Source organism: Lepeophtheirus salmonis, chromosome 6 (assembly GCF_016086655.4).
Source record: "Lepeophtheirus salmonis chromosome 6, UVic_Lsal_1.4, whole genome shotgun sequence".
NCBI classification, from domain to species: Eukaryota; Metazoa; Arthropoda; class Copepoda; order Siphonostomatoida; family Caligidae; genus Lepeophtheirus; species Lepeophtheirus salmonis.
Genome location: NC_052136.2, coordinates 2,726,715 through 2,754,311, shown reverse-complemented (window position 1 = coordinate 2,754,311; position 27,597 = coordinate 2,726,715). Strand labels below are relative to the sequence as shown.

The 27,597-nt window shown below is 30.1% G+C and overlaps 1 protein-coding gene across 2 annotated transcripts in view; it reads right to left on the bottom strand.

Moving 5' to 3' along the window:
* The window catches only part of LOC121120607 (uncharacterized), a 59,352-nt gene extending 34,180 nt beyond the window's left edge, over positions 1-25,172 (bottom strand). The window contains exon 1 of one of the 2 annotated variants that reach the window (XM_040715481.2): positions 24,887-25,172. In XM_040715481.2, coding sequence (XP_040571415.1) covers positions 24,887-24,926 — 40 coding nt within the window. In that variant the 5' untranslated portion in view covers positions 24,927-25,172. The remainder of the gene's footprint in view (positions 1-24,886) is intronic. The other variant, XM_040715482.2, reaches the window with a different exon arrangement.
* Between the last annotated feature and the right edge of the window lie 2,425 nt (positions 25,173-27,597).

The window sequence follows — 27,597 nt, the reverse complement described above, 5'->3', positions numbered from 1 at the left end:
CGAGGTAAGGCCGTCTCGGATGTTAAAATGACTGTTTATCAAATATGTATCCTTCTAATGGATATTTTTATTACATATCAGACCCTAAATTGTATTAAAAATACGTTATTACATCATTATACAATCTTAATTGCATAGTGTAGACAATAAATTAGCCTTTATAATCGAAGTAATAAGATATTCATCTCCAACTAACTATTATAAAAATCATTTCAAGTAGATTTTTAGTATATGTTACTTTGATTTAATTAAGATATTTTGTTTAACATTAGTATCACATAATATGCAATGCAAGTGTTAATTTGTCTATGTCCTATAGTAAAAATATCAACTTTAAATCCCCAAAATGACGTTTCCTTCTATTATGATTATGATGGAAAATTTATGACGACGTCAGTAAAGAACCTTTATTTTGAAAATTCAAACGTATTCCTCAGAGTTACCTGTCTCTAACACAAAAAATTAAATTGTATTTTTTGTTAGCTGTTGATTTTTCACTTTTTCTCCCCTTATCAATGTCGTCTTGAACATTGATTAGTTGAATTTGAATTGTCAACAATCCTCAATAATTAATTAATAATAATTCAATAGATTGGAAAAATTGACTATCGGCTACCAAGTGACTTTGGGTCTTTTTTTCTATTTCTTTTTTGGGGAAAAGGTTGCAATATACTATAAAGATACTCAAAGATCAAGAATTGCCTATTCCGTCTCCCAACCTCAAGCCCATAGAAAATCTTTATAAGTAGGAACACTTACAAAATCGGCAAAATACTTATTATCAAAATCTAAAGGAAAGTATATTTTAACATGCTTGTGTATATTTTTTGTCTCCTGATTAAGTCTCAAATCATGATTAAGGAAAGGACCATTTCTATTTAATTGTTATATTAACAAACAATTTGTACTCGTATACAAAGAAATGGCGGAAAAAGTTTTTTGAACATTACTAAAACTATACAACAAGAATTTAAAATTTTTTTACAAGAACATGCTAAAAGAACTAAAATATGGATACATTGGACACAAAAAGATTTATTTATAATTCTTCTGTAAAGATGGATACTTTAAAAAGGTTTTTAACGATGAAGAGTGTCATTGAGGACTAGTTTAGGAGTTACAGGTTGGCCATTAGAAAATAAGACCTGCAGGCAAGCTAAAATAATAAAATGGTAACTCTGAAAAATGTTTGACAGAAGAGCAGCTTTCTTTTTTTATGACTTTTTATCAGATTAATTAGGAACAGATATGCAAGGAAGAAAATAAACACAAACCACATCCCGTATTTACCAGGGAATTACTCCGATACCGATACTCAATTCTACTCTGCGTCCAACAAGAACTTATATTACTATAAACCCATAAGAGAAATTCCAAGTGCATCCGCTACAAATGAGGTAGAAGAACTAAGAAATTACTACAATGACATAACATCATTTGAAAAGGCCATTGGTCATATTTTTATGGAGAAACAAAAAGTATGTATTAGATTTAAATAGTCAATTATATATCTATACAATAAAAAATCAGGGATGTGAAATTCACAAATCACAGTTTTTATGAAATTATCAAGCTTATCCCATGCCTTTTTTTTAGGTAGAGGTATACATTCGACTGTTTGAATCTAATAAAAAAGGGTTGTTGTTTTTTATAAAAGTATACAAAATGGTCTAATGAACTTATTGTTGTAATTTCTCAGTTGTTCTACCTCATTTGCAGGCCGCATTTTACCCTGCGTTTACAGGTTTCTAGTCGTATATGCCTCAAGAATAAAATAAAATGATGGCAGCTTTGGAAGATAAGAACTTGTTCATATTACAACTGCAAAAAGTATCTCACTTGTTTTATGTCATATTTTTGACAACCCTAGTTTTGGTCTGAGTCTATGTTGGGCTTGATAACAGAGTAATTCCTACCTATGTCTTTGCTAGATACGGAGGGATAAGTGTGTTTATTTCATTCGTCTCATAGCTGATTGTAGCTAGTCTAATAAAAACGTAATAATAGCTAAACATTCTTCAAACTATGAGGCTTACGATGTCATTTTTCGTGTTTTTTAACAACCAAGGGTAGATCATATTTTTTACAACTATAAACTCATTTATTATTCTTCGAAATTAAACATATATGTATATTGTATTAGTTTAATAAGAGTTAAATCGGAAAATGGGAGTACTTTTCTAGGGTAATTAGAGACAAAAGACACAAACAAAGGATGGGGTATATCTGCTGAACCGCAAAATTAGATGGATATAGACACATATTCATTCAATTATAAAATACCTGTTAAAGGGTTTTAACTTAATATTGTGAATTATAACAAATTAAAAATATTCATATCTATGTTACATAGGTATTACATTTCTTCACCAGTAATTCATTCGTAAATTCATACCCTGTAAAATTCACCCCCGGATATTCCCACTTTGAAGAGGATATTTAGGGACGTCATACGGTTTATGTTTCTAAACTTGTTAGTAGTTTTTGTAGAGGGATATAGAGGGAGGGCGTGGGGGTTGGCAGTTGGGACTGGAGATGAGTAATGACTTGTGATGGAGGTGAGATGGATATGAATGATTTAAAGTGTTTATGGATTAGAAATGACGTTATGATAAATCTTTAATATTGAGTAAGACGGAATCACGATCCGTGGATATTATTCATACTTTGGGAAATAAAAGTAAATCCCGCCATTACTCCTCCTCTTCTTCCTCGTCTATCACTACTCGTTCCTTCTTATCCATCTACAATAATCCATTTCATCATCCTCGTTTATCCATCTTTGCACTTTTTGCAATTCAAACCTATGTAAACAATAGAAATGTTGATCGGCCCCTCACTCCCTTCTCCAGGATCACTTCCTCTCCCCCTGCTTCAATTTCAGCTCTGGATTGTATCCTACAACAATCACCATCATTCATAGGATCATGCTGGGACTCATAATAGGCTATTACGAGTTCTAATCCATAAATCATTCATATCCATCGCCCATCCATTACTAGTAATCACTTTTTGAAATATTTAGTGTTGTTTTATATTTACGATAATTTATTCATAAATTTTCTTAAATTATGTTTTATCGACAAATGAAGATGTCATAATTTGATGGAAAAGTATTTTCTCCTTGGTTACGAGATTCAAGGGGAACGGTTCAACAATCATGGTTGGCCCAAAATTCCCCCTTTCTCTAATTAGTTGTTGTCGTTATTTGGTTCCCTATCATATCCAATCCTGTAATCATAAACCTGATTACATCACATACATATTTTTACCTCAAAAAAGATAACCTTATGAAAAATATCATCAAAAGGTGTTTTGTAATCTAACTGTAATACATATTTCTTTATTTATTTCTTACCACTTAGAAAAATGAGCAAGTTTCACACAAAAAGTGCAAAATCAGCCATTTTTCTTAAAACATTGTCCAAGTAAGCGATTTTGTGAGGGATTTTGTGAAAAATCCAAAGTTTACAAATTATGAAAAAAATGTATTCTTTTTTTTTTTTTTTTTTTTTTTTTTTTTTTTTTGTACAGGGCTTGTAATACGATATTCCATTTAAAATAAAGATTCACTCTCAAATATGAAGCTTAACTTTTTGATTAGATTATTAAACTGTTGACATTTTCTACATATTATGTATAACTAAAAATATATAATTTTCTGAATTATAACTAAATATGTGGCCAGCCAACACAAAAGTCAAAATTTAGTGTTGATTAAATTTGTATTCTTTGTATATAAAAATATATTCAGATTTTCTTCCAGTTTCTTGATTTTTGTTCAAAACTGTTTTTATGTTGAATATATCGAAGTTCATCAAAAAAGTTATTAATAATATCATATGTCAACAAAATTCTATTTTCTCAATTTTGAAGAAATTCGATATCTTGCTTTAATAGCTTCACATAACGTGTTAATTAAGAAACTGCAATTAATTTTTTTCGTATCAAGTCAGGTATTGAATATATTTTGATGCTAACTTTTTTGTTATTTTAGCTCTTTTTGTGAAAATACAACCTTTTTTGAGTAAGAAATAAATACAATTTTAACTCAAAATTACATATTAATTCAAATGTATTCATAATAGTTTTGAGATTGATGAATCCTAACACAAGTCAATTTTAAGGTAAAAAGTCCGTTTTTAAGGGATGGGGTTTTTGTAAGGAACAACGCCTAAACTTTTCATCAAATCAATATTGAAAGTTACTCTTTCAATGCAACTAATTGATTTTTTGTATTTAAAAGAGAAAATACTTGTATTTTAAGGGAGGTAATTATATTATTTACAATATAGATTTGAATCAACTTTGATGATGCAAAAAGCACTCGATGATAATATAAATATCTTTAAATGGTTATCTAATTGATAAGATTGAGTTCCACTGATTAAGAATAGGTAAATATATGATTATTTAAAAAGTTCTGAGCGTTTTTTGCTGGATGTCTTTAGTGAACTGTATCTCACGATTAATACACTGCATCAAAAACAGCTTAAAAGTTAAGTGTAAACTTAAAAAAAGTTCCATTATAGTTTTGTATTTTGTAAAACTAGAGATTTGTTACAGCATTCCAAAATGAAAGTTAAAAAAAGGCTAAATTCGATACATTCTTCAGTATCACAACGACCAAGGTGAAAAGCCGGAGTGGGCAGCCAAAAAAATGTACCCAATATAGTATCGAATCCAATAGCAAAGTCGTGGTTCCAACGATTCCGTTCTGGTAAATTGGACATCGAAAATGTCGATAAAATAATGGAAATCGTCGAGTTGGATCGGCATATGAGCACTTATTCAATTGCCCAGGAACTGAATATTAGCCATAAAATCATTTGGAACCACCGAAATCGGATGTTTACTAATAACTAATGTTTTCAATACATATTTTTTTTTGTGAAATTACTTTCCTTAAAGATTTTTATAATTTCATTCGAATTTAATGGATTTTTAGCATGCGAAGTTGCTGTTTGGTTTTTGGAAGGTGAATTAATTTTATATTTTTATGAAATATATTGTAATAGCGTGAGATTGATTGAAAATGCGTGAGTCCCACACTCATTGTGTGGGACTTTGGAACCCTTTTATTGACCTTCAATTTAACCTTACGAATCAAAATACGTCGTGTTCGAATTGGATTCAAATTCTAACAAGTATATTAGCAATAAATCTTTGTGGTTTTTTTTTGTTTTTTCTGACTTATGACTATTAAAATAAGTCAACATTAAAAAAATTATCCCTTTCCAAAGATAAGGTATCATCAGACGATAAAAGAAAATCAATTATGAATATATAATTTGAGATAATACTTAATTTAATCTATTCTGCTGCTCAATATTATACATGTGTTTCTGAGTAAAAGTAGGTCATTGTATTGATATAGCTTTACATTGTTCTAATTATATGCTTGGAAGTGTTTAATGAGGTCGCTATATGTACTTTTTGGCTTATATGGTGGCTTTAATCATTATAAAACATAATATTAAATCTTAGACTGAAATATAAGCATTGAAGCTTTAAAAGAAAGATATCAATTACTCTTATTGTAACACGCAACCTTTCCTCCAAAAAGTTACAGAAAAAAAATGCCCAAAATCAGGTTGTAGTTACCCTATTCTTCCAAACTATGAAGTTATGTATTAATCAAGAATTGTTGGAAATTGTTCACGGGTTGAATCAGCTCATACTAATTTAACGATCAGAATATTGATTAGAAGAAAATAAGCAGGTACATCTACATCTGACCAAAAAATACCCTATATATTTTTGTGTTAGCGAGGTGACGCCGTAACAGAGTACATAAGTTATATAAAAATTTATAATTCTGCAGTTGGGACTAACAACCAACTAATTTTAGACCTATTAAGTTGTTGTTTTTTATGGAGAAAAGGTTGGGTGATCCAAATATTTGACGGGACAGTAGTTAGCCTAATTCTAAAGAGACTCGCAAATAAGAAATGAAAAGCAAATCAATGGTGAAAAATAATATCACTTTAAATTCCAAAAAATTTCTTTGTAAATCTTGTTTCTCGTGTGACTGTAAGAGATATAACTTTTGTAAAAAACAGTTTCAGTTTTAGTCCCCCCGTGCTCAACAAAAATCTTGTCCCAAGTCATTGTAATTATATTTTTTGATCAAAGTTTCGTAAATGGGTTAATATAATTCAAGACCTTATTTTTGTTCCATTTTTACCGTTTCTTTCCTAAATTTTTCTTAGAAATTATTATTCATTTATTAATATTTGTAAAAAAATATTCAGAGCTTCACAAAGACAAATTTGAGATCAACCAATCAATGTTTAGAATATTGATTGACGAAACACAGCTCCCTTTTTGATATGAACAAAAATGCAACTTCTTTAGGTGTTTTTGTCTGTTGACTCTTCCTGATTTAAAGCAGCTTACTTGAGATTCTACTTTCAATTTTTTTGCACGCCTGTTTTTTTTTTTTTTTTTTTTTTTTTTTGAGTTGGAAAACTAAAGAGTGAATTTTCTTTTCCTAACCAGTTGTCATTATTATTTAATTCCTAAGGAGTGTATACCCTTATACATCCTTTACTACATACCAGCTTACATTGATGTATACGAAACCGTATTGAACATTTGTATGTGATCATAAGAGATCCTGAGGATTTGTTGCGGAGTAATAATTAAAAGTCCTTGTTGGACTCAGAGTAGATTTGAGGATCAACATCGGAGTAATTCTTCCATATGTTTTTGTGCATTTCCTTCTCCCCCTCATCACAGCTACTTGTAGCTGATCGAATGATATAAAGATTAAATATTATTTTTTTAAATATTAACTATGCAAACATCCGTCAATTCATCCTTTTAATTGAATCAGCTGAATTCTGCGAGGAGAAGTAAAGATTGAGGGAAAATGATAGTGATATTATAAAAAGCGTCATCTTGTGTGGCAAATTGATACGAATACGACAAGGAATCTATTCAAGCTAATAGGCGCGTTTCGCTTCCTTGTTCTACAGTTTTATGTCATTAAGAAATATAGTAGTTTTACATATATACAGGGTTGTCCAAATAAATTGGAAAAATCTTCAAAGGCTTATAACGAACTAACTAAATGGAGTAGAACCATATTTTTTTATTCTTTGAAACCTACTTTTAGTGACATTCAATTATTTATAATGCTATTTGCCTTTATTAAACCTCGGGTACACGGCGCCGGAAGCATTGGCAGGGCCGGGCAACCAGGTTTGTCATTGTACTGCTTCTGGTTTTACACTTTTAATTTACATTCCCTGGATGGGTGGAGTGGCTCAAGGAAGAAAGTACACTTTCCAACAAGACAGTGCACGGCCCATAATGTCAAAGGCTTGTAGGATGTCTTGGTCACAAAATGTCCTCACTTTTTGAGCCCGGATTTTCCCCTGCAAACAGCCCGGACTTGAATTCATGCCATTTCGATCTCTAGGGAAGAGTCGAGTATGATAACTGTACCAAGTATAATAAGTCTGCGGATGCCCTGAAAAAATCAATTACCCATTCAATGACAAGGCTGTATTCACACAAGGTTGTTCGTGCATACCAAAGCTTTCGGGGCAATGTAGCTGAGATTATCTAGAAAGGTAGATCTCATTATAAATAATTGAATGTCATTAAATATACCTTTCAAATAAGAAGAAAAATTATGGTTTACCAAGGTTAATAGAAATACAAGGTTATACCATAAGGCGTGTACGACTGATTTTTGACTTCCATCACGCTTTTTAATATTACCGTCATAGTGTATGAGTGGTTGCGTGTTTTTTCTGTTTTTCTTCCTCAGTCAGCAGTCGGTAATATACATCAAATTGAAAATTATGACAATATGGACGTCATAGACTATGAGTGGTTGTGTGTGTTGTCAAAGTCTGCCTATCTTGCCCAGCAGTCGGTACAATACATCAGATTGAAAATTCTAGCAGGCCCGATTACATGATTGCCTAACCTTGTATTTATATTAACCTTGGGTTCTACTATATTTAGTTTGTTCATTATGAGCCTTTAAATATTTTTCAATTAATCTGGACCCCCCTGTACATAGATTAGAGGTTACACCATGAATATAAATTGACTGAAAATGTTTGCAAAACTTTAGCAACTAGTAATTAAACAAATATTTGGCAAAGTCTGTTAATTGTCGTGTTTGCTAAAACATTAGTTTTTTGCCCTTGTCAATCGATTGCTTCATTTTATTTATAGAAATAATCGTTTTATTGTGAGCGTGGTTGTTGATATCTGATTAACAAAGATTATAAAAGTCTACGTAGAAATGAATAGATCAAGTCCTCAGACTCATCGATCAAAATTAATATCGTCAATCACGCTCCCTTAAAATACATATACTACATAACTTAATGAGCTTGATAATTATTCATCCTAGCGGGTCTGTGGAGAGTATTATAATGACAGTATAATTAAGGTAGGAAAAGTGGAAACAAAAAGCTAAAACAAACACAAATTTTCCAAATAATGAATACATAATATCTACTGCCTGTAAACATACCTCACAATGGAGTTCAAGTTAATTAAAGTACCTTAGATTAGAACATTTGTATGAATGTTAGAAGGACTTTAAATTCATAATGATTTGTAATTAAATCAATTTCGATAATAAGTACATATATAATTTGTTTCAACTTCAACAAAGAGCTGCATATTTGAGTTCATCTATATACCATTTTGGATCACTTTTTCTAGACTGTCTACAGCAAATAGTATATTTTATTTTTTCAAAAGGTTTTTTTTTCCAAATTTTTTTACAAGTCACTACGTAAATAATCCAAACCTTTCAAGTGACATCCCATTTTCCCAAGCTCCAATCTACACATGTTTCAGTTTTAGGGAAAAGACGGTAAATATTTTGAAATGAGTCAAATTTAAGATTAAATTCAATTTTTTTTTTTTAAATGTTTTTTGAATTGTTTAGATGGAGTTTTACTGATTAAGTCTAAGTAAACATTATAGTATTACAATTACTCCATCTAAACTAGGAATCCTTTGGTGAAATCCATATACATCAGTATATTTCTTTCTCTAAGAATCGCCTGTGCGCTAACCTACGCACATTGAATTCAAGAAAATAACTTCTCCATGAGCTACGGGGATTCCATAATTCCGATTTTTGCTTATGATCTTATTGTTCGATTTTTCATATAAACAATTGATTTTCATCTTACTTTATTTTTAAATATACTTTTCTATTCATATTTTTTTTATTACCAAAAAATCCCTATTAGGATGGAAATGTGTGGGTCTTGAGGCAATTGCGTGAGATCCATGGAATCTCTATGGAGCCGAGACGAAGTCAAGTCTTAATCATTCAAGAAATGACTTTATTGATCATTATTTAAATACAACTCTGACTCAATGGATAACAATCTACTCTTAGAATACGGATAATTGCGTTTAACTATAGCTGATAATCGATTAGTTAACTATTTCTAAAGTTGATAGGGAAGCCTGGAAATTACTTATATTATTTTGATGCTAACTTACAGTATCTGGCAATCATCCTTGTTTTAAGTTTGACTAAAGAATACAAAAAGGGTACTCTTAATTTTCTTTCTTCTTGTAAAAATGAGTTCACAGGAATAAAATCGATAATCATGGTTACTCATTCTCAAGTCCAAATTCGTACATTCTGGTCTTGAGAAAGGACTGGTTCTTCCTCACCTCCTGGCCTCAACGCTCATGACTAATACTATTGGATCAACGTAGAAAGTAAGTGTAATTGTACCCTCCACAACAGCTTTAGCTCCCACAAGTCGGCCATCAGAAAGGCATGTGAGGTTCTGTCCATGGAAGAGATTGCCTCAGGTAGTTTCTCATTTCAGTGACATCGTGAGACTGTCATTGCAGCTGAGGGTAAATACTTTGAGTACCTACAATATTAGTTATTGAACTCTAAATTGACCAATTTCTAATTCAAAAGTCTAGTAAACTATAAATTTATGGCTGTTTTTTTTTTTTTAATTTCTGACCACGCTCGAATTTACCAATTTCTTCGAGTAAAACATATTAAAATAATCACATATTCCATGAATAATTTTATACTATTGATTGATTTAACGGTACTATCTAGTTTTATAGCTTTTCTGATAATAAAATATTGTTGAAAGATTCGGAATCGAGCCTTTCCGAAAGAAAATAAAAACCAAATTCATTTATAATTCATTGAAGCCTACGTATATTTATGCTTCAAGGAGATTCTATACATGTATTCTAAGAAATAGTAATATAAATATTATTGACAGGCATACATGTATGCCTATATATTGACAGCTTGGACAAATAACATATGACAAAGTGTCACATAAAAATGAAGAAATATGACTCATACACGAGTGTCATTTACTCATTTCATTTCGAATAAGGAGTTTAATAATTAAAGAGTTTGTTAAAATTAAAATGGCTAAGATAATCTAAAGACAGCTTTTACCCATTATGGAAAGTTTTTTAAAATTTTAAAGAAATAAAATCAATTTCCCCTAATTTGTAACGAACTAAATGATTTTTATTAGTCATGAAAATCGTGTGTATTTTGTTTTCGTAAAAAAAAAAAAAACCGACAATAAACATGGTAACCCTATCAATTTGAAGAATCTTTTGAAGGAAAACAGTATAGCCAGGAGTGTCTGCAGGGTGTGGGATGGAGGGGCTGGATCCAGCACCACCCCCATATTAAAAAAAATAAGGATTCAAATTTTTTTTCCAAAAAATTTAATTTTCTGTAAATAGCTATGGATTTTAAAATTTCAACTATATAGAGAGTGAGGACCCAAAATTTGCAGTAGCATTTAATTTTCAATTGTTTCCCCGTTATTTATATTTCCGAGGCTTCATTATTCAACCAAACGACTGCTGACACCAAAATAAATAAATGATGTTTTCATCCCAAATCTCTAAGTCTAAAAATGTCGGAGCAATAATAAAAAGGCAACGCGTCTGGGATATCCTCTGCACCAATGTAAACGCCGTTAAGAGTGTAGACTCCATTTGGACTACCCACAATATTAAGAAGTTAATTACAGTCGAACAACGCCAAGAAAAGCAAAAACTCCTCCAGCAACAATGTTACCGACTTCTGGCCTGCCTCCAATTCCCCGGATTTTTTAATTTGGATTGTCTTGGAGAAGAATGTTCCCCTCCCTCTCATCCAAATTAGGTTTCACTCCGAACTGCAATCATGGATGTGTGGTACGCCATGGACACTGCCTTTATCCTCAGAAGCTGTCAACCTGTTTGCCGGCGTGTCTAGCCTATTATTGGTTGTGAAAGAGAACTTATTGAATAAAAAATATATAGCTAAATGTAGAATTTAAACAAATCACAATTTGATTTAAAGTTGTCTTTTTTATTCTAAAAAAATCACATTTTTTGTAATTAATTCAAACTACTTCAAGTTTACAGCTGATACAAAATTATGGAATAATAGCACTCTCATGCAATCTCTATATTTTATCTTTACATTGATCGCTTTTTGCTAAATAACGTCATGGTAGCTTAAAGGCAATGACGTCACCTACCTTGAAGTTATTAATGTTTAATAGTTCTAAAAATGACTTTAATTAAGAATAATGGCAATCGATTCTCGTGCATGAAAGATACTTTAAGCTTTATTGAACAAAATCAATTGGTATATTTAATAAGGTACTTAAATTTAATATTAGTGATAATGATATCATGTAGAGGGTGTTTTAGAATACAGGACATTTTTCTAGGACAGGAACAGGTCGCAAGATGGGACCGATTGTAAATCCTCATTATTATAATAAATATTTTGCATCTAATTTGCATAGGATCACTTGGACTATCACACAAATGATGAAAGAAAGCAATCCCAAGAAAAGAGTAGGGTTACAAACAAACACTTCTTACTAATTGACGTCATCATATATATGAACCACTGACGTCATTTCTATGTCTTGAAGTTAATGGCATCCAACGTAGCATAAGCGTTGTTTACTTATTAGATGTTTGTTTACATACCCGAGGATAGTGGCGCCATTCTGCCTTTATTATTCTTTATTACGATAACTTAGTACATCTACGCCATCTTGGAAATATTTAGGTTTTTTTTTCTAAACTAGCATAAGCCCTATTCTTAAATGAGTGATACATAATCTAACGAAGACATAATTTAGAATTGTAGCAAACTGTTACTTTAAAAGGTAGTTGGGACTTAATTGAACGAATTCAAGTGGTAACAAGGATCTCAAGTCTAATGCAATTTGCTTGAAACTTACAAATTTCCATTCAATATCCTGCTCTTATGCTATAACTTACATTTCCCACACGTCATCAATCAAAATAGTTCGATATATTTGTTTTATAATTACAATCCTTCAAATGAATTCATTACAAAAAATATTAAATTTTTGAAAAAAAAAACCCTTCATTTAGGCCTCAAAACAAACCACAATTACAGTTTCGTGTTTAATCTGAAGGAAATATACATTTTGGTTTGCATGCATACATTATTTTCTATTTATCAGAGCTTATTAATAAACTTGAGAGTACCGTTGAGTGACGCCTTTGGTATAAAATATCATACCAAACGGATTTCAAAACTTGAAAGCCGGGTGATAAATTGAATTAGAATAGTACTTTAGTTTACAATTTGTGATAATGACGCCTTCTATTATCAGGAGTGTCCGTAAGATTATATATAAATATATTTTTTTAATATAGGGGGGAATTGTTTTTTTGAATTTTCTGCATAGATTAAATGTTTTTGCTTCGTCCGAGGATTTGAATCAAATAGTTCTTAAAAAGAGATTCTTAATATTAAAAAAATTCATTAAAAATTTTTTCTTCCAAATCAATAATATTTCCTTGGCTAGGAGAAAAACTCTTTCATTTACAGTCCACCCCTTGCGGACGCCCCTGATTGTAGAGGCCCTTTATTTTATATATTGAGAACCATACCTGGTTATTGAGTAGAAATAGAGCACCGTTTATTAGCAGTCCAGTCCGGCGCCATCCATTCCCACTTGTCAGTCGTTGCATAAAATAAAATAGGTCCCTTGTGACTTCATTGAGAGTATTTTCTTTTTTAAATTATTCAGTTATATAATTTCATAAATTTTACCTATATTTAAGTCGAAATGTTCTTATTATATTGTATTACAATGAAAACAGGATTCTTTTTTTTTCTGCAAAATATGTGCAATGTCCTTAATACAAATATCTAATATCTTAAATGGCTCAATATAACATTGATAATTTCAGGAAATTTTTTGTAAGGATCGACAGTTAAGGAATAGTCCGAAGGACTGATATGACCGGTTCTAGGACTGGATCGAATAACTAAGGACGGACACAACATTACCGGACTCGTTTTCCATTCAATTTTGTACACTTGAGAGCCCAAACGAGAAAAAAATTGAGAGATACACAAAAAAATGTATTTAAGCGACATTCTTCTAGCATTCATTGCTGTCAAAATTTAATTTGCTATCAGAATAGTTTTTTAGTAGGGGCACTGAAAATACCATGAACTTCTCGATAACTAAACTCCTCAATATACATGAATTCACCCAAGGTGAATTCTGCGAAGGAAAATACAAAATTAATGATAAAGTCACACAATCCAAGTTTTTTCGTAGCCAACTACTTTTTGCCAAAAATTGATCACGTGGTAAGCATTTCCTTTAAAAAATGAATGATTGAACTGAAAGAACAGGCTTTTTTGAATGTATAACTTTTTTATTTACTTATATATGTTGGTTGACAAACCGTCCTCATTTTCCCAAAAATGTTCTCATTTTAAATCCTATCTCGAGTGTCGAGGGGACTTCCATTTATATTATAATGAAATGTCCGGTTTTTTAGGTTTTATTATGTAAAAAAGAATGTTTAGTCTCCGTTATTTAATATACAATAGGGATTTTCTGTAATAATAATAAAGATGGATAATATAAGTAAATTTAAAAATATAGAAATATCAAAGTATTTATTACTCTCTACCCCCTAAAACCGACACAAATTGGTCGCCAACATAGCTATATGATGATCGTAAATTCTTAAAAATGGAATGGCTATGGTTAGTGTTATTTCCGTCCTTATTACCGAAGACTCGAGTATATAAAAGCTCTGTCAAAAAGGCCAAACTGGACCCGGAGGAGTACAAGAAAACATCCAAGGTCAATTTTCTCAAGCCCATGAGGACTTATACAAGAGATCTCGGGGTTTAACAGCAGACTGTCCAGAGAGGCTCGCGGAAAGGCCACTTTTAACACATTAACAAAAGAACCCCATCTCCTCCATTGCAAGACTCTTTTGAAATATTTTTTGACACTTTTGTTCCCCTACAGCCCTGCTGCCAACAACCTCTACTACACCTTTGGGTGCATATCGAAGGGAAGGAATGTAGTGTTCGTCATCCAAAAACCAAGGCACTCCAAGCCACTGTCAGCCAGCACTGGGACGCCATGACAGATGAATACATCCTCAGGGTGTGTCAAGCCTTCTGCCGTCGCCTGGAAGCCGTAATTGCCGCTAAGGGCGGCTACATTAATGATTAAGAGAGCTCAGACACACATCTATTTATAGTATTAATTTTGTTGAAATTCTTTGTTAATTAATGAATTATTTACTGTTGAAATTTAATTTTCAAAGTGTTCAGATTTAAATGGGACACTGATTATATCTTATTTGGGTTAATAAACCAACTACTTTTCATAAGAAAAATTCCAAGGTCCTAAGACTGGACTAGTCCAAATAAATAAGGACCGACACACTACTAGCTAGCTATGGGCCCTCCTGTTGAGGTGCCCCTGAAGAAATTAATGCATCAGTATCTGAAGAAGAAAAAAATCAGAAATAATTAAATGAACTGAAAAACGCTGTGAAATGGTTCAACCCTGTTAAAAACCATATTAACCTACAGGATTATAATGAAGGTTTTGCCACTAATTTAAATATTATTACTATGACTACAAATAAAATAAATCCTCTACGAAACAACGACCATAAACATTGTTTCATGTACATAACATTATATACAATTTATATGCTGAAATAAAAAAAGAATACAAAAACTCGGGTTCTTTGCAATTGTTTAATCAATGTTAGTAGTGTTCCTACTCCTCTTAAATATCTTCCAAGAAGGAGAGTGAATTATTAAGCTCAAGGAAAGTTCTTAAAAGGAGGGTCTTGCAGGGTATTTATTTATAAACAATGCTATGGAGAAGCATTTTGAATTATGAAAATGATTTAGTTATTTTTTATATAGCTATTTATGGTATATCATCAAAAACTCTTTGAAACAAGGGGAGGTTAAAAAAAACAATATGTACGTTAGGGTAGGTTGTTTTCAGGGGCTCTGATTTAAAGTTAGGGTGGATATACTGGGGCGTCCACAGGAATTATATATATATATATTATTTGGGGGGTTTCTTTTCGGATATCTTTCCAAAAAAAAAAGTCAATTATAAATTTTTTTGAGAAAAAAATTTCTAAGATTCATAGCTATTTACAGAAAACTAAATTTTTTGAAAAAAATTCAAATATTAAATTTTTTCGAAAAAAATTTCCAAAATTCACAGTCATTTATAAGAAATTAAATTTTTGGAGAAAAAAATAAAACACGCACAGCTGTTCACAAAAAAATTTCAAATATTAAGTTGAAAAAAAAAATCAATCATAAATCATCAGCTACTCTGAATTTTAAAAAATTCTTCTAAAATTAAATTTCTCGAAGATAAATTTCAAAAATCCATACCTACTTGAGAAAAATTAAATTGTTTCGGAAAAAAATAATTGAAAAGTTATATTGAATTGAAAAAAATGAAAAAAAAAATTAATTTTTTTAGAAAAAACCAAAAATTACTTTTTTTTTTGGGGGGGGGTCCAGGTTACACCCTGTGGACGCCCCTTATCTACATTTCCTCGGATGCACGTTGGTTTGGATCTTAAGACGTGAATATTTGAGGAATTTTGGATTACCTTAAATTTCGGATCCAGATCCGAAACCAAAATTAGACAGATACTTGTCTCGAATTTTATGAGCATTTTACCCAAAGTTTGGACCTTAATAAACTTTGAATCCGGAATATGGTTACACTTTAACTGATTACTGATTCCCAAACAATAAATAACCCAACGTTATTACTATTAGAACAAGAATATTACTTATAATTAGATTAAGTAAAAAGTTCTGAGCGTTTTTTGCTAAATGTCTATGCATTACCTTTATCTCACGATTAATACATTGCATTAAAAAAAAAGCTTAAAAGGCGGAACAAGTGGCCAAAAAAATTGTATTGTTTATGGACATAATGCAGTATCAAACACCACAGAAAAATGGTGGTTCCTAAAAATCCTTTCTGGTAATATGAACATTGAAGTTGAGGCACTCTCTGGTAAGCCAATCATCGAAAATGTCGAATAAAATTATGAAAATCTTCAAGATAGACCGGCATGTGCTCAATTATTCCATTGCTGAGGAACTAAAAATTAGCCAGAAAACCGTTTGGGAACCATTTCCATGTCTAAAGTAAAAGTTCGATGTTTGGGTGCAACAAAAATGGACGCAAAAGATCCTTTTGGATCGTACAAAATATTTGCACTCTTTGGTAAAACTCCTCCAAAAAGAAACAGAAAATAATCCCAAGGTAGTTAGTCAATTACTCCAACTATGAAATTATTATTCAATAACTGTTCTCAGCTTAAAAAGAACTCATTCAAATCTAACCAATCAATATAATGAACACTGATTAAAGGAAAAGAAAAATAACAAACATCAACAGCTGACAACCAAATATACATTGTATTTTTTTGTCAGGGGTCGTTATTTCTGTTTTTTGTCCTCCTAATCAATGTTCTGAACGCTGATTGGTTGAATTATAATTAGCTCATTTTAAGCTGTGAACAATTATCAACTATTATTTAATAATAAATTCATAGTTTGAAGAATTGGCTAACTACCAACTGATTTTGGGTCTTTTTCTGTTTCTTTTCGGTGAATTCCTGTGGGAATTTTCCGGATACCGTGCAATGCAACAGTTCATGAAGATATTCCTCCAAGAACTAATCAAGATAAAGAAGGATAAAGATGCTACGTTCATTATAAATGATATCTTCTTCTTTTTTTAAACTACGATTAAGCAAGTTAATTAAATTATGATTTTTAAGATCCACATTATAAAAAAAAAAGTTTTTTAAGATCCGAAAAATCCCTCGGATCATTCTTAAGATTCATAAAAGTTGGAGTACTTGAAGCCAGTTCACGTCTCAGAAAAAAAAAACTAATGCTGCCACAATTGTGAAATATAGAACTTTCTCTATTCAAAATTATGTTATGTCAAACAAAAATATTTTTCGTCAAATTCCTGAAAAAAATAGAACTTTCAAAAAATTAAAAAAAAAAAATTATTTTCTTAAATAAATCTTCTCTTGAACTGTAAAATTTTTCAAAAAGGGTTTATACTAAATTTATCCTTTACAACTTAATAAAAATTGTTTGTCAATTTTGTCTTTTGTCACAATTTAAAAAATATATAATTGTCAAATTTCCCATTTATAAAAAAAAAAAAAAACATTCTGCGAAAATTATCAAAGATTTATCAAAACGCCAACATTTTTAAAATTGGTACATTTCCAAATAAATGATTTATTTTGTGTGGACGGGTAATTCCATTCACTCTATGTTAAAGACAAGATCAACTTACTTATTTTTTGCAAATAATTTTTAATTTCGCAAACGTAATTTTTATGCCATATGAAAACTTTTCCCGCACTTCCCGTAATCGTAATTCGAGATAAAGATGAAAATCAAACCAGTCTACTAGACAATTCGAGTCGGACGTTAAACAATTCCTATTAGGGATCCTTCAAAATGCGTTCCATTGTTCTGAAATTTGGCATGGAAATGTCTTTCATAGTATTAGAAACTTCCCAATATCTCACATTTCAAAAATTTGATAGTCGACCTACTTCAATTTACATAACTGTATGAATGTTAAAATTACCTGCAATGCATGTTTATAATATTACGGATCAATTAATTTATAACAATCATGAATAGACAAAAATAATTAAATTTGGAATACTACTCAGTTTTTTTATTTATTATTTTAATTGTTAACATATGAAAACCACACCTACAACATTATTTAAAGTCAATTTTATGTCGTGTAAGAGTATGAAGTATATTCATGCACGTAGCTTCGTTTTAAAAAATAAATAAAATGGAACAGTGATCACAATTTTATGCTATTATGTTAAGGACCTTTGGTATAGAAATATGTAATAATTATATATACATAAAGTACTTAAAGTGTTGGTAGAAAAAATAATATAAATCAAGACTGAATCATGAAAAATATAATACAGGGTGGTTCATAATTATATAAAGTCTCATTAAGTTTAATCAGGGGTCTCCGCAAATTATATAATCTTTACAAGAAAATTTAACATTGAAATTTTTTTGAAAATATTAAATTTTTGTGCATAGCAATGGATTTTTGAATTTTTTCGCAAAAAACTAATTTTTTGGTGAATGGCTTTGGATTTTTGAAATAATTTTGAAAAAGTTTTATATCTGAAATTTTTTTGGGAAAAAATTTATTATTAAAATTAAATTTGTTGTGAAAAGCTGTAGATTTTTGAATTTTTTTGCAAAAAAATTGAATATTTGTAATTTTGTCGAAAAAATTAAATATTGGAAATTTAACTTTTGAATTTTTTTATCAAAAAATTTAAGTTTTTCTGGCCACATGTGGAGTTTTGAAAAAAAAATCAAAAAAAATCTATTTTTGTGTGAATTACTCTGGATTTTTGAAAAACAATTTCAAAAAATTTAATTCTTTAAATTTTTTTCAACAAAATATTAACTTTTGGACTATTTTTTTTCCAAAATAGTGGGCAATATTTGTGTTGTAAAAAAGTATTGATAAATACAGAGTGTAGACACAAAATTACGAAAAATTTGATTTTTATGAAATCAAGAAAACACGACTCAAAATTAATTTGTGATATGTTTAAATACTATATTTGGCTATAGTTGTTATTCAATATGGCCTCCCTCATAAACTATAATAGTCTAATCACCCCGGCTAACAGATTGGCAGCTCTTGGCCAACGCTGTCATGATGACAGTTTGGAGCAATTCCAAATTTTGATGATAGGTGTGGCAGCCACTCTTCTTACAGATGTCCCAAACTGCAAAATCAAGGGGTTCGTGGTCAGGGCTGGAGGAGGGCCACATGGAGGGAGGCCAGAAGTTTTCTTTATTGTTTCTACTGAAGTTTTGGTTTTTCCTGGCTGTATGAGGTTGTAATGGACTTTTTAATAATGTAGACAGTCCAAATTGAGATGCAAACGGTGTCTGCAGGTTTTTCGACATTGATACCAACGCGTTGCCTTTTTTGCTGTTGCTCTGATATTTTTACACTTAGAGACATGAGATAAAAACATAACTTTTTAAATTTTGTTTCAGCTGTTTTTTGAATGAAACCTCGTAGTTACACTTAACAGAGATAACAGCGTAATTGAATGTTACTGAGAGTTTTGTGTCCTACTAAGTAATATTCTAATACAAGCCATAGTCTGTTTATAAGGTTGTTTTTTATATTGGACACTAATTCAAGACCACCCTGTAATAATTTTTGACTATTTCACTTTCAATGTGTAGTGACTATTTTTAAATATATTACTTCCTTTGTTTTTTTCGTAGTTTTTTGTTCTGTTGTAAGTCTTTAATGAGCTACCAAAATCATTCATTTCCAACTATGTTTAAATAAATGTATATATATATATAATAACTTCAAGTATTTTGTATAATAAATCATTATTTTTTTGACGAAAATATATATGGAAAACCTCAATATATGGTATACATAAATCAAGTTGGAAACCATTCCAATATTACCAATTAAACTTATTAAAATCATTTCCCACAAATCTATGAAGTACATTCAAAAGGAAATGACAGTGGTCATCATTTTTGAAAAAACAAAAAGTTTCTTCATCTTTTTTGCCTTTTCTTCGTGAGGCTCATTACCTCTGTGTGGCCTGAGGCATAAACATATAATTTAATATCAATTACTATACTGTAGAGTAATTAAAACTAATTCACTGAGTGAGTGACACATTTGATATAATGTATCCATTCAACAGAGCACTTCATTGTAGTAGATTCAACAACTGCTTTTACACCTGTGATGGTGTTTAAAAGAATGATTGAAAAGTGTTATAGAGCGTTTTCATTGACGTCATATATCTTGAACGCTCACACTTAGTGATAAAAATCGTTAGCATTTTGTACATGTTAAATAATAAAGAAACCGAAAATCAACATGATAACCCTGCCATTTTAATGTAAGTTTTGGGTGAGAGCAGCTGTCATGATGTTTGATTAGATCAGCTACAAACAGCTGTAACGAGGGAGAAGGAAGAGAAGGAAATATGCAAAGACATTGGCAAAAATTATTCCGAAGTTGATCTTCAATTCTACTCCTAGTCCAACAAGGACTTGGACTACGCAACAAATCCTCGGTCTTACTCTGCGTCTTTTATGTGCACACATAAAGATTAAATTGTATGGAAAAGAAAAGGATGATGTACATCACCGCTCATCGTAGATATTTTTATTACAACGGAACTAAATCTTCAAAAAGCTGTATTGAATACTACTTGATGTCTATGATGACCAGTGAATCCTTATTAAATAGGTAGATTTCTACCTATTAGTTATATTTCAAATGGATTAGAGGTATGAAAAACAGAGTAATTGTGGAACAAAGTGTTATTATTGTAATTTTAATGGTTAATTTGTTGTCTACAGTATAAAATATGACTGATTTTATCTAATAATAATAATAGAAACAGTATCATGAAAGGGTCACCTTGACAATTTGAAGAATATTTGAAAAAAGAGCAACTTAGCTATCATGACGTTAAGTTAGATTCGTTGAGAGCTAGGAAAAAACACAAATCCCACTCTCCAAGTAATAAGGACATACTTAGGCCAGAATTACGCGGATGCCAATCCTCAATTCTACCCAGATTAAAAGAGACTGTACACTAATCCTTCCTAAAACCCATGCCCTATTGTTGCTCTTAGCCATTCATAAGCACACACACTTGTGATTACTTTATAGTTGCATATGTTCTCTTCAAGAATTAACTAATAATCGTAATAGTTTTGGAAAATAAAAAAACACTCTTCAGATTGCAAACTATACAAAAATCTTGCACGCGTGAAGGTAATATTTTATACAACTCTACATATTTAGGATCTGATTTTATATATATATATACTAGAACTTGACGTTATGACAGGGGTCGGCAGCCTTTGGAGACTAGGGGTCAAAAGCTTTATAGTGCCATAGCTGAGGCCCAAACAGCTATCGCTGCCGAGTCAGGGTGGATTAGTATGGCTATATTTAGATGATTGTTCATGATAGGATGGCGGGCAGATCAAAATTCACTCGCAGGTCATTGGTTGCCCACCTCTGCGTTAATAGATATGATATTTTTTGATAGGGAGTAAAGTTTTAAGTCCTTATTAGTTGATTCCATTTTGTTATCCAAATACATTACGAAAAACTAAATATTTTTTTTAATAGGAATAACAAAAAGGGGTCTTATTCTTATAAAACTCCCTTGTTTTGGACCTTAATAGGAGGAAAATTAACAATAAAACGCTCTATATGTCATAATATATATAAGAGGATTCCACAGGAGGAAGTGTGTAATTAGAAGAACTTATTTTTTCCTGTTAGAAAAAATCTATTATATATTTATTTTATTCGTGAAAGGAAATATTATTTTTTAAATTGAATTATTTATGCAAAGCATGAGTAAGGGCCTCATCAAGGGTAGGCATGACTCAATAATCAATACTAATAAAAAAACTTGCATATCATACCGCATGGCTTGAAAGTGGTTACTAATTCATATGTGTACTATATATATATAGTCCGTCAATACAAAAGCATTTTAGAATAAATCTTCACAAAAGTGTGTTTTGATTATTACATATTTATTCTTAGTATAATTATCTATAGCTCTATTAATAACGTATATTTGTATAAAACATTCATAGACGCCACCAATTACATTAAAAGATCGTATAAAAATTATCAATCTGTTGATAAAATACAAAGATTATTTTGGAAAGGCTATATCGGAACTAAAAAAAGTAACATATATCAAATGAAGATTCCATTGAATAATTAATAATCTTAAGCATACTACTTCATTCCAGAAATTAGTATATGAAGCCCCAAAATTGATCGAAATAAGTCTATGAAATAAAGGAACGTTTATGTGTATGAAGTAAAAAAAAATATGGGAATTATTCATTTTTGAGAGTTTTTATGAAAGATTGCTTTTATGTTGATACATCAACTATGTCGTATATGGACAATGGGCAATGTTGTACTATTGTACAAGTAGCAAAAAAAAAAAAAAATACGAACAAGCGTATTCTAAATAAAGATTTTTCGGTACTCTTGTGACAAATATGTATAATGATTGGACTGTTGATTGACATATTAAAGGAGTAATTCTTGATTTTTCTGTAGGAAATTACTAATTGTTGACAAGTAATCTGTGACATATTATGTAACTCAAATGCCCTCAGTAATTATATCACTCGTAAATATATAATAAATTATGCAGTTATATTTTGAAATTTGATATATTTTAGCTCCAAGGAAAATGGGAGAAAACTCAGTTCACTAATAAAACCCAAAATACCAAGCTAAAAAAAAGCAACAAGATGTAGGTACTAAAAACTTGATGATTGATAATTTTTTGGAAAAAAATTTCAAAAATACATAGCCGTTCACAAAAAATTTTATTTTTTAGAAAAAAATTTCAAATATTAAATTTTTTCAAAAAAATTTGCAAAAACAATAATTATTCATAGAAAATTTAATTTTTTGGAAAAAATTTCAAAAATATAATTTCAATTAATAATTTTTTTGGAAAAAATTTCAAAAATATAATTTCAATTAATAATTTTTTTGGAAAAAAATTTCAAAAATCTATAACTTTTCACAGAAAATTAAATTTTTTGGAAAAAATTTCCGAAATGTAATGTCAAGTATTAATTTTTTGAAAAAAATTTCAAAAATCCATAGTTATTCACAGAAAATGTAATTTTTTTGAAAAAATTTCAAAACCGCAATTTCCTATATTAATTTTTTAAAAAAAAATTCAAAAATCCAAAGCTATTCACAGAAAATTTATTTTTTTGGAAAACATTTCGGATATGTAATTCCAAATATAAATTTTTTTAAACAAAAAAAAATCATAAGTCCATAGCTATTCACAGAAAATTTACAAAAATATCTCTGAAAAATTGCATATTATATATTTTTTTTTAAATTAATTAATTATTACTAGCAAAAGAGTTGACTTTCTAATTCCTCAAGTCAATACATCTTTTATATTAATGATTATACATTATATATTATTATCCAAAAATCGAACATGACATTTAATACTATTACGCTGGCAATGTTCAAATATATTTATACGTACTTTTAAAAAATTCATTAAATATTTATGAGCATTGATAAAACGTTCACTTAATAATAAATAGATGATGGTTTAGTTATTGAATTGAATTGTTTATATAAAGTACCATTACTTTTTGGAATCTTGATTCTGTTGCCACAACTTAAAAACATTTTCGAACTGATTTGGTTGTCAAACTTGTTGAAAATTAAGTGTTTTTGGAGGAAAAAAATGACAGAATGCCATCAAAATTTTGAATTTGTATTAAATAAAAATTAAATATCTTTTATATTATGTTATTTTTTGTCACTTCCTATTACGCTGGCAATGTTCAAAATAAAAGGATATTCTAATTGACTTTCTAATAAAATTTCATTTATGTGTCTTTTCTTATACAAAAATAAGTCTTCTGTCAAAGATTCCTCAAAAAGTTAATCAACATTCACCAAAGAAAAATCCTAATGTCGGCTGTATTTATTGAATTAACAACTTTGGACTAAATTTTTAAATATCGAATTTAAATTTATGTAATTATAAAAATAAAGGTCATTTCATATAATTGATTCAAAAATGTGATTATCTTTTACCATATCAATGTTGACCTTTATTTTTAAAATAATATCTTTTTAAAACGAGCAATAAATATTGCTCGTTTTAAAAACGTAATTAAATAAACTATCTACACGATTTATATATATTTTTTAAATTTTGAAGAAAAGGAGCCCAAAAATATTTTGTTCCGGATTTTATTTCGTTAAAACATTTCTTTATATTTAGTGTCGGTTAAATTCGGATATCCGTTGGAAAATTTGGAGATCAAAAATCGAATAAACGGCCTTGATTAAATTAACAGCTTTTCTTATTTATTCGTGTCCAAAGATAATATTACTAAATATAAAACTTTTGCCTTTTTCAAAAATTTGTCTGAGGTGTGCGACCTAAAGATGACATCGTGGTAATACAATGAAATTTTGCATATGTTACTTTTTGACCAGATAAAAAAAACTAGCGGTAATCGAAATTCTACTTTTTTGAAATCACGGATTTTATAACTTTTAACAAATTTATCAAATATTTATGAGGATTGATAAAATACAGGGACGATGCGATATTTTTGACACTTAATATTATTGAACATAATGGCCGTTCGGTAGCAGTTAATTACTGTAGAATTTTTCCCAAATATTGTGTATATGGCTACGTTATTAGCCAAATTTCCAAAAGGCTAATAAGTATTATTTGTTGATAAAATTTGACGATAATCATCCATTTAAGGATACAAATATAATAATCAAGATTCAATTTTGATAATAAAATTTCTAGCTTGCTTTTGTGCTGAAGATGCTAAATAATGGTTTATTTAATGAATGACCAATAATGAACAGATAGCAAAGAAAATAATAAAGCAAACCCTTACCTTGACTATACAATATACAAAATATAAGAATTTTTTGCATGATGGGCGAATCTAGAGTTGAGTCGTTTTTTTCTATCCTTTGTATGCTTCTTTAAACACTCTGAAGTACAAACACATTAACCTTCCAATCTTATGTTCACAGCAATTGGCACTTCAAGGAGGAGAGACTAGAGTCAACACTGAGTCTACATCAGATGTCATATCTTCAGTTTGTCATTGCTTTATGGTTTCTAATATTGCTTAGTGCTTTCATTGTACGGTTCAGTCTGTGTGTGTGTGTGTATATACTTTTAGAAACGCACAAGGCGAGTGAATTAAGAGAGAGAGAAAAAGGCGTGCAAACCAATTTAAAGGCAGTTTATTTACTTACAAGTACATTTGGTTGCTTTTTATGTTATATTATGTTCGTATATAATATGATATCGACTAACTAAGAAGTGAATTTTCATGTTTATTCATGAACTTTTTCGAAAAATATTATATTTGATTGTAATTTCAAGCTAGAACAATAAAAATACGGGGTGGCATAGTAGTATTTACCGATTATACGTATGATATGTAGCGGGATCCCGTCTTCCCGGGATTTTACACCTACCATAATTAACCTAGAAATCCTGCATTAAATTATTTCAGGTTGTAGGTAATTTTGCTGCAATCCTTTTCCCTCGGGTAGTTTCAAATCTTGGAGATTTTTCTCCATGACATAACACAATGGCTGAAAAGTTCCTTAGTTCACACTTACTATAGATGGCGTTTTTTTAAATTCCGCTCATTTTCAAGACAGTTGCAAAGATTTTATGACAATTTCTTCTTTAGTTTGTGATTTATTGAGGTAAGTGTGACGCAATTTTTTTTGATATTTCCAAAACAATGGATTTAAAAAAATCCTGTTTTAATTTTAAACTGTTTTTTGATGGGGAAAAATACCATTCGAGCATAGCAATGGCTTGAAAAGTCTTATGGGAACTCCACTTCATAAAGTGAATAAAAAAAAACAATTTTGAATGAGGAAAAAAACGTGTTTTCTTTGTTATGCCCGGGACTTTTCAGTCCATGTGTTAACATATAAATTTAAAATATAACAGTTTGGATTAGAAAATTAAAAATGAATAATATCTAAGAACAATGCTATAAATTTATACTATTAATAAATTAAGAGTAAAGTCATATTTTACTCATGAAAATTAGTTGATTTATTCATTTAAGTTTTTGAAAAATAATTTACTGACAACAGTATTTTCTTAGGGAGATATTCACAAACCACGCGGCCAATTCGCAAAAGCGTTCCCATGATTTTAATTATGGGGTGGATATGCTTTCTAGATAAGAAACCATATTGTGGAAATTTTTTTGGAGTTTAAATTTTTTACAAGAGGCTGAATTTGATTGCATAACCATTAATAAGTTGAAAAAAACAAAACCTCGGGCTTTTCAAAAAAAACGAATCGTGTTTTAATTTTACACTGATTCTTAATGGGAAAAATTACCATTGAAGCTAAGCATTGGCTTGAAAAGTGCTAAGGGGCATTGCTTCGTAACGTGAATAAAAAAAAAAAAAAAAAAGCTAATTTTGAATGAAAAAAAAACCGTTTTTTCTTTGTTAAGCCTGAGACTTTTTGGCCCATTTGTTATATACAGACTTTTTTATATTATAGGCTCGTCATTTCTTCCTATTGATAAAGTTTCTTACACTTCTTCAAGCATCCAATAAGGTCATGAATCTATGAGTAAGGTGTCACTACGCAATTAGTCCTTTCGAAATAGACTCATGATCCGTGATTTGTTACTTCTTTGTCCTTCTAAACATTATTCGGTCTCTATTTCCTCAATTTTTTGCATCTTTCTTCTTCTTAATGTCTACAACTGAGCTATACAACAGATAAGACTAAAGGTAATGTTCGAATCGATAATACTGAACCTAAAAAAGGCGGCAAAATCTCTGAGAGGCGAAAATGTATTCGGTAAAGTTATTGGTCAGGCATAATATATGTTTTTGTGTTTGGACTTGGTCCGGGACAGATTTTTCTCTAGTTCCAGACCTATATTTCGGTCCAAACTGAAATTCAGACCAGAGACTGCAATTTATGTAGACTGAAATTCAAATAGGTGGAAGGGATGTTAATCAAATTCGATGTTAGACTTAACTTCCATATTCAAGGGCATATTTTAAGCACTGTAGAAAAATAATTAATTTTTGAATTTCCCTCCCTCTACTGCAAAAAATTACTTTTCTTATAAATGCTGATTTCATCAAATTTTACTGTAGTTTTCCTCTTTCTTTTTTTTTCGACATATTCATCAAGTATTTAGATATATTTTTTTGATAATAAACTTAACATATTCTATTAATCAATAAGTAATTTATGTACCAGGGTCCACTGGTGGGTCTATGCATATTATGACCCTCACTTCTTTGAAATTTATATAGTAACGACGATCTTTTTGAAAATAGCTAATAGTAATACATAAATTTTTATTTCGGCCTAAACATAGGCTTTAAAAAATAATATTGTGTTCTTCAATACCACAACGAGCCATTTAAACAGTTGCTCTATTGTATCATCAATATTTTAGTCCTGATTTGAACTATAATCATGTAATCAATTCATATAAATTTGAACATAATTTAGTATGGAGATTTGCCCTTGTGCCGTAATAATATACCTTTACAGTTGATCATTTTTATCAAAATATAGGCGTGGCAAAAAATA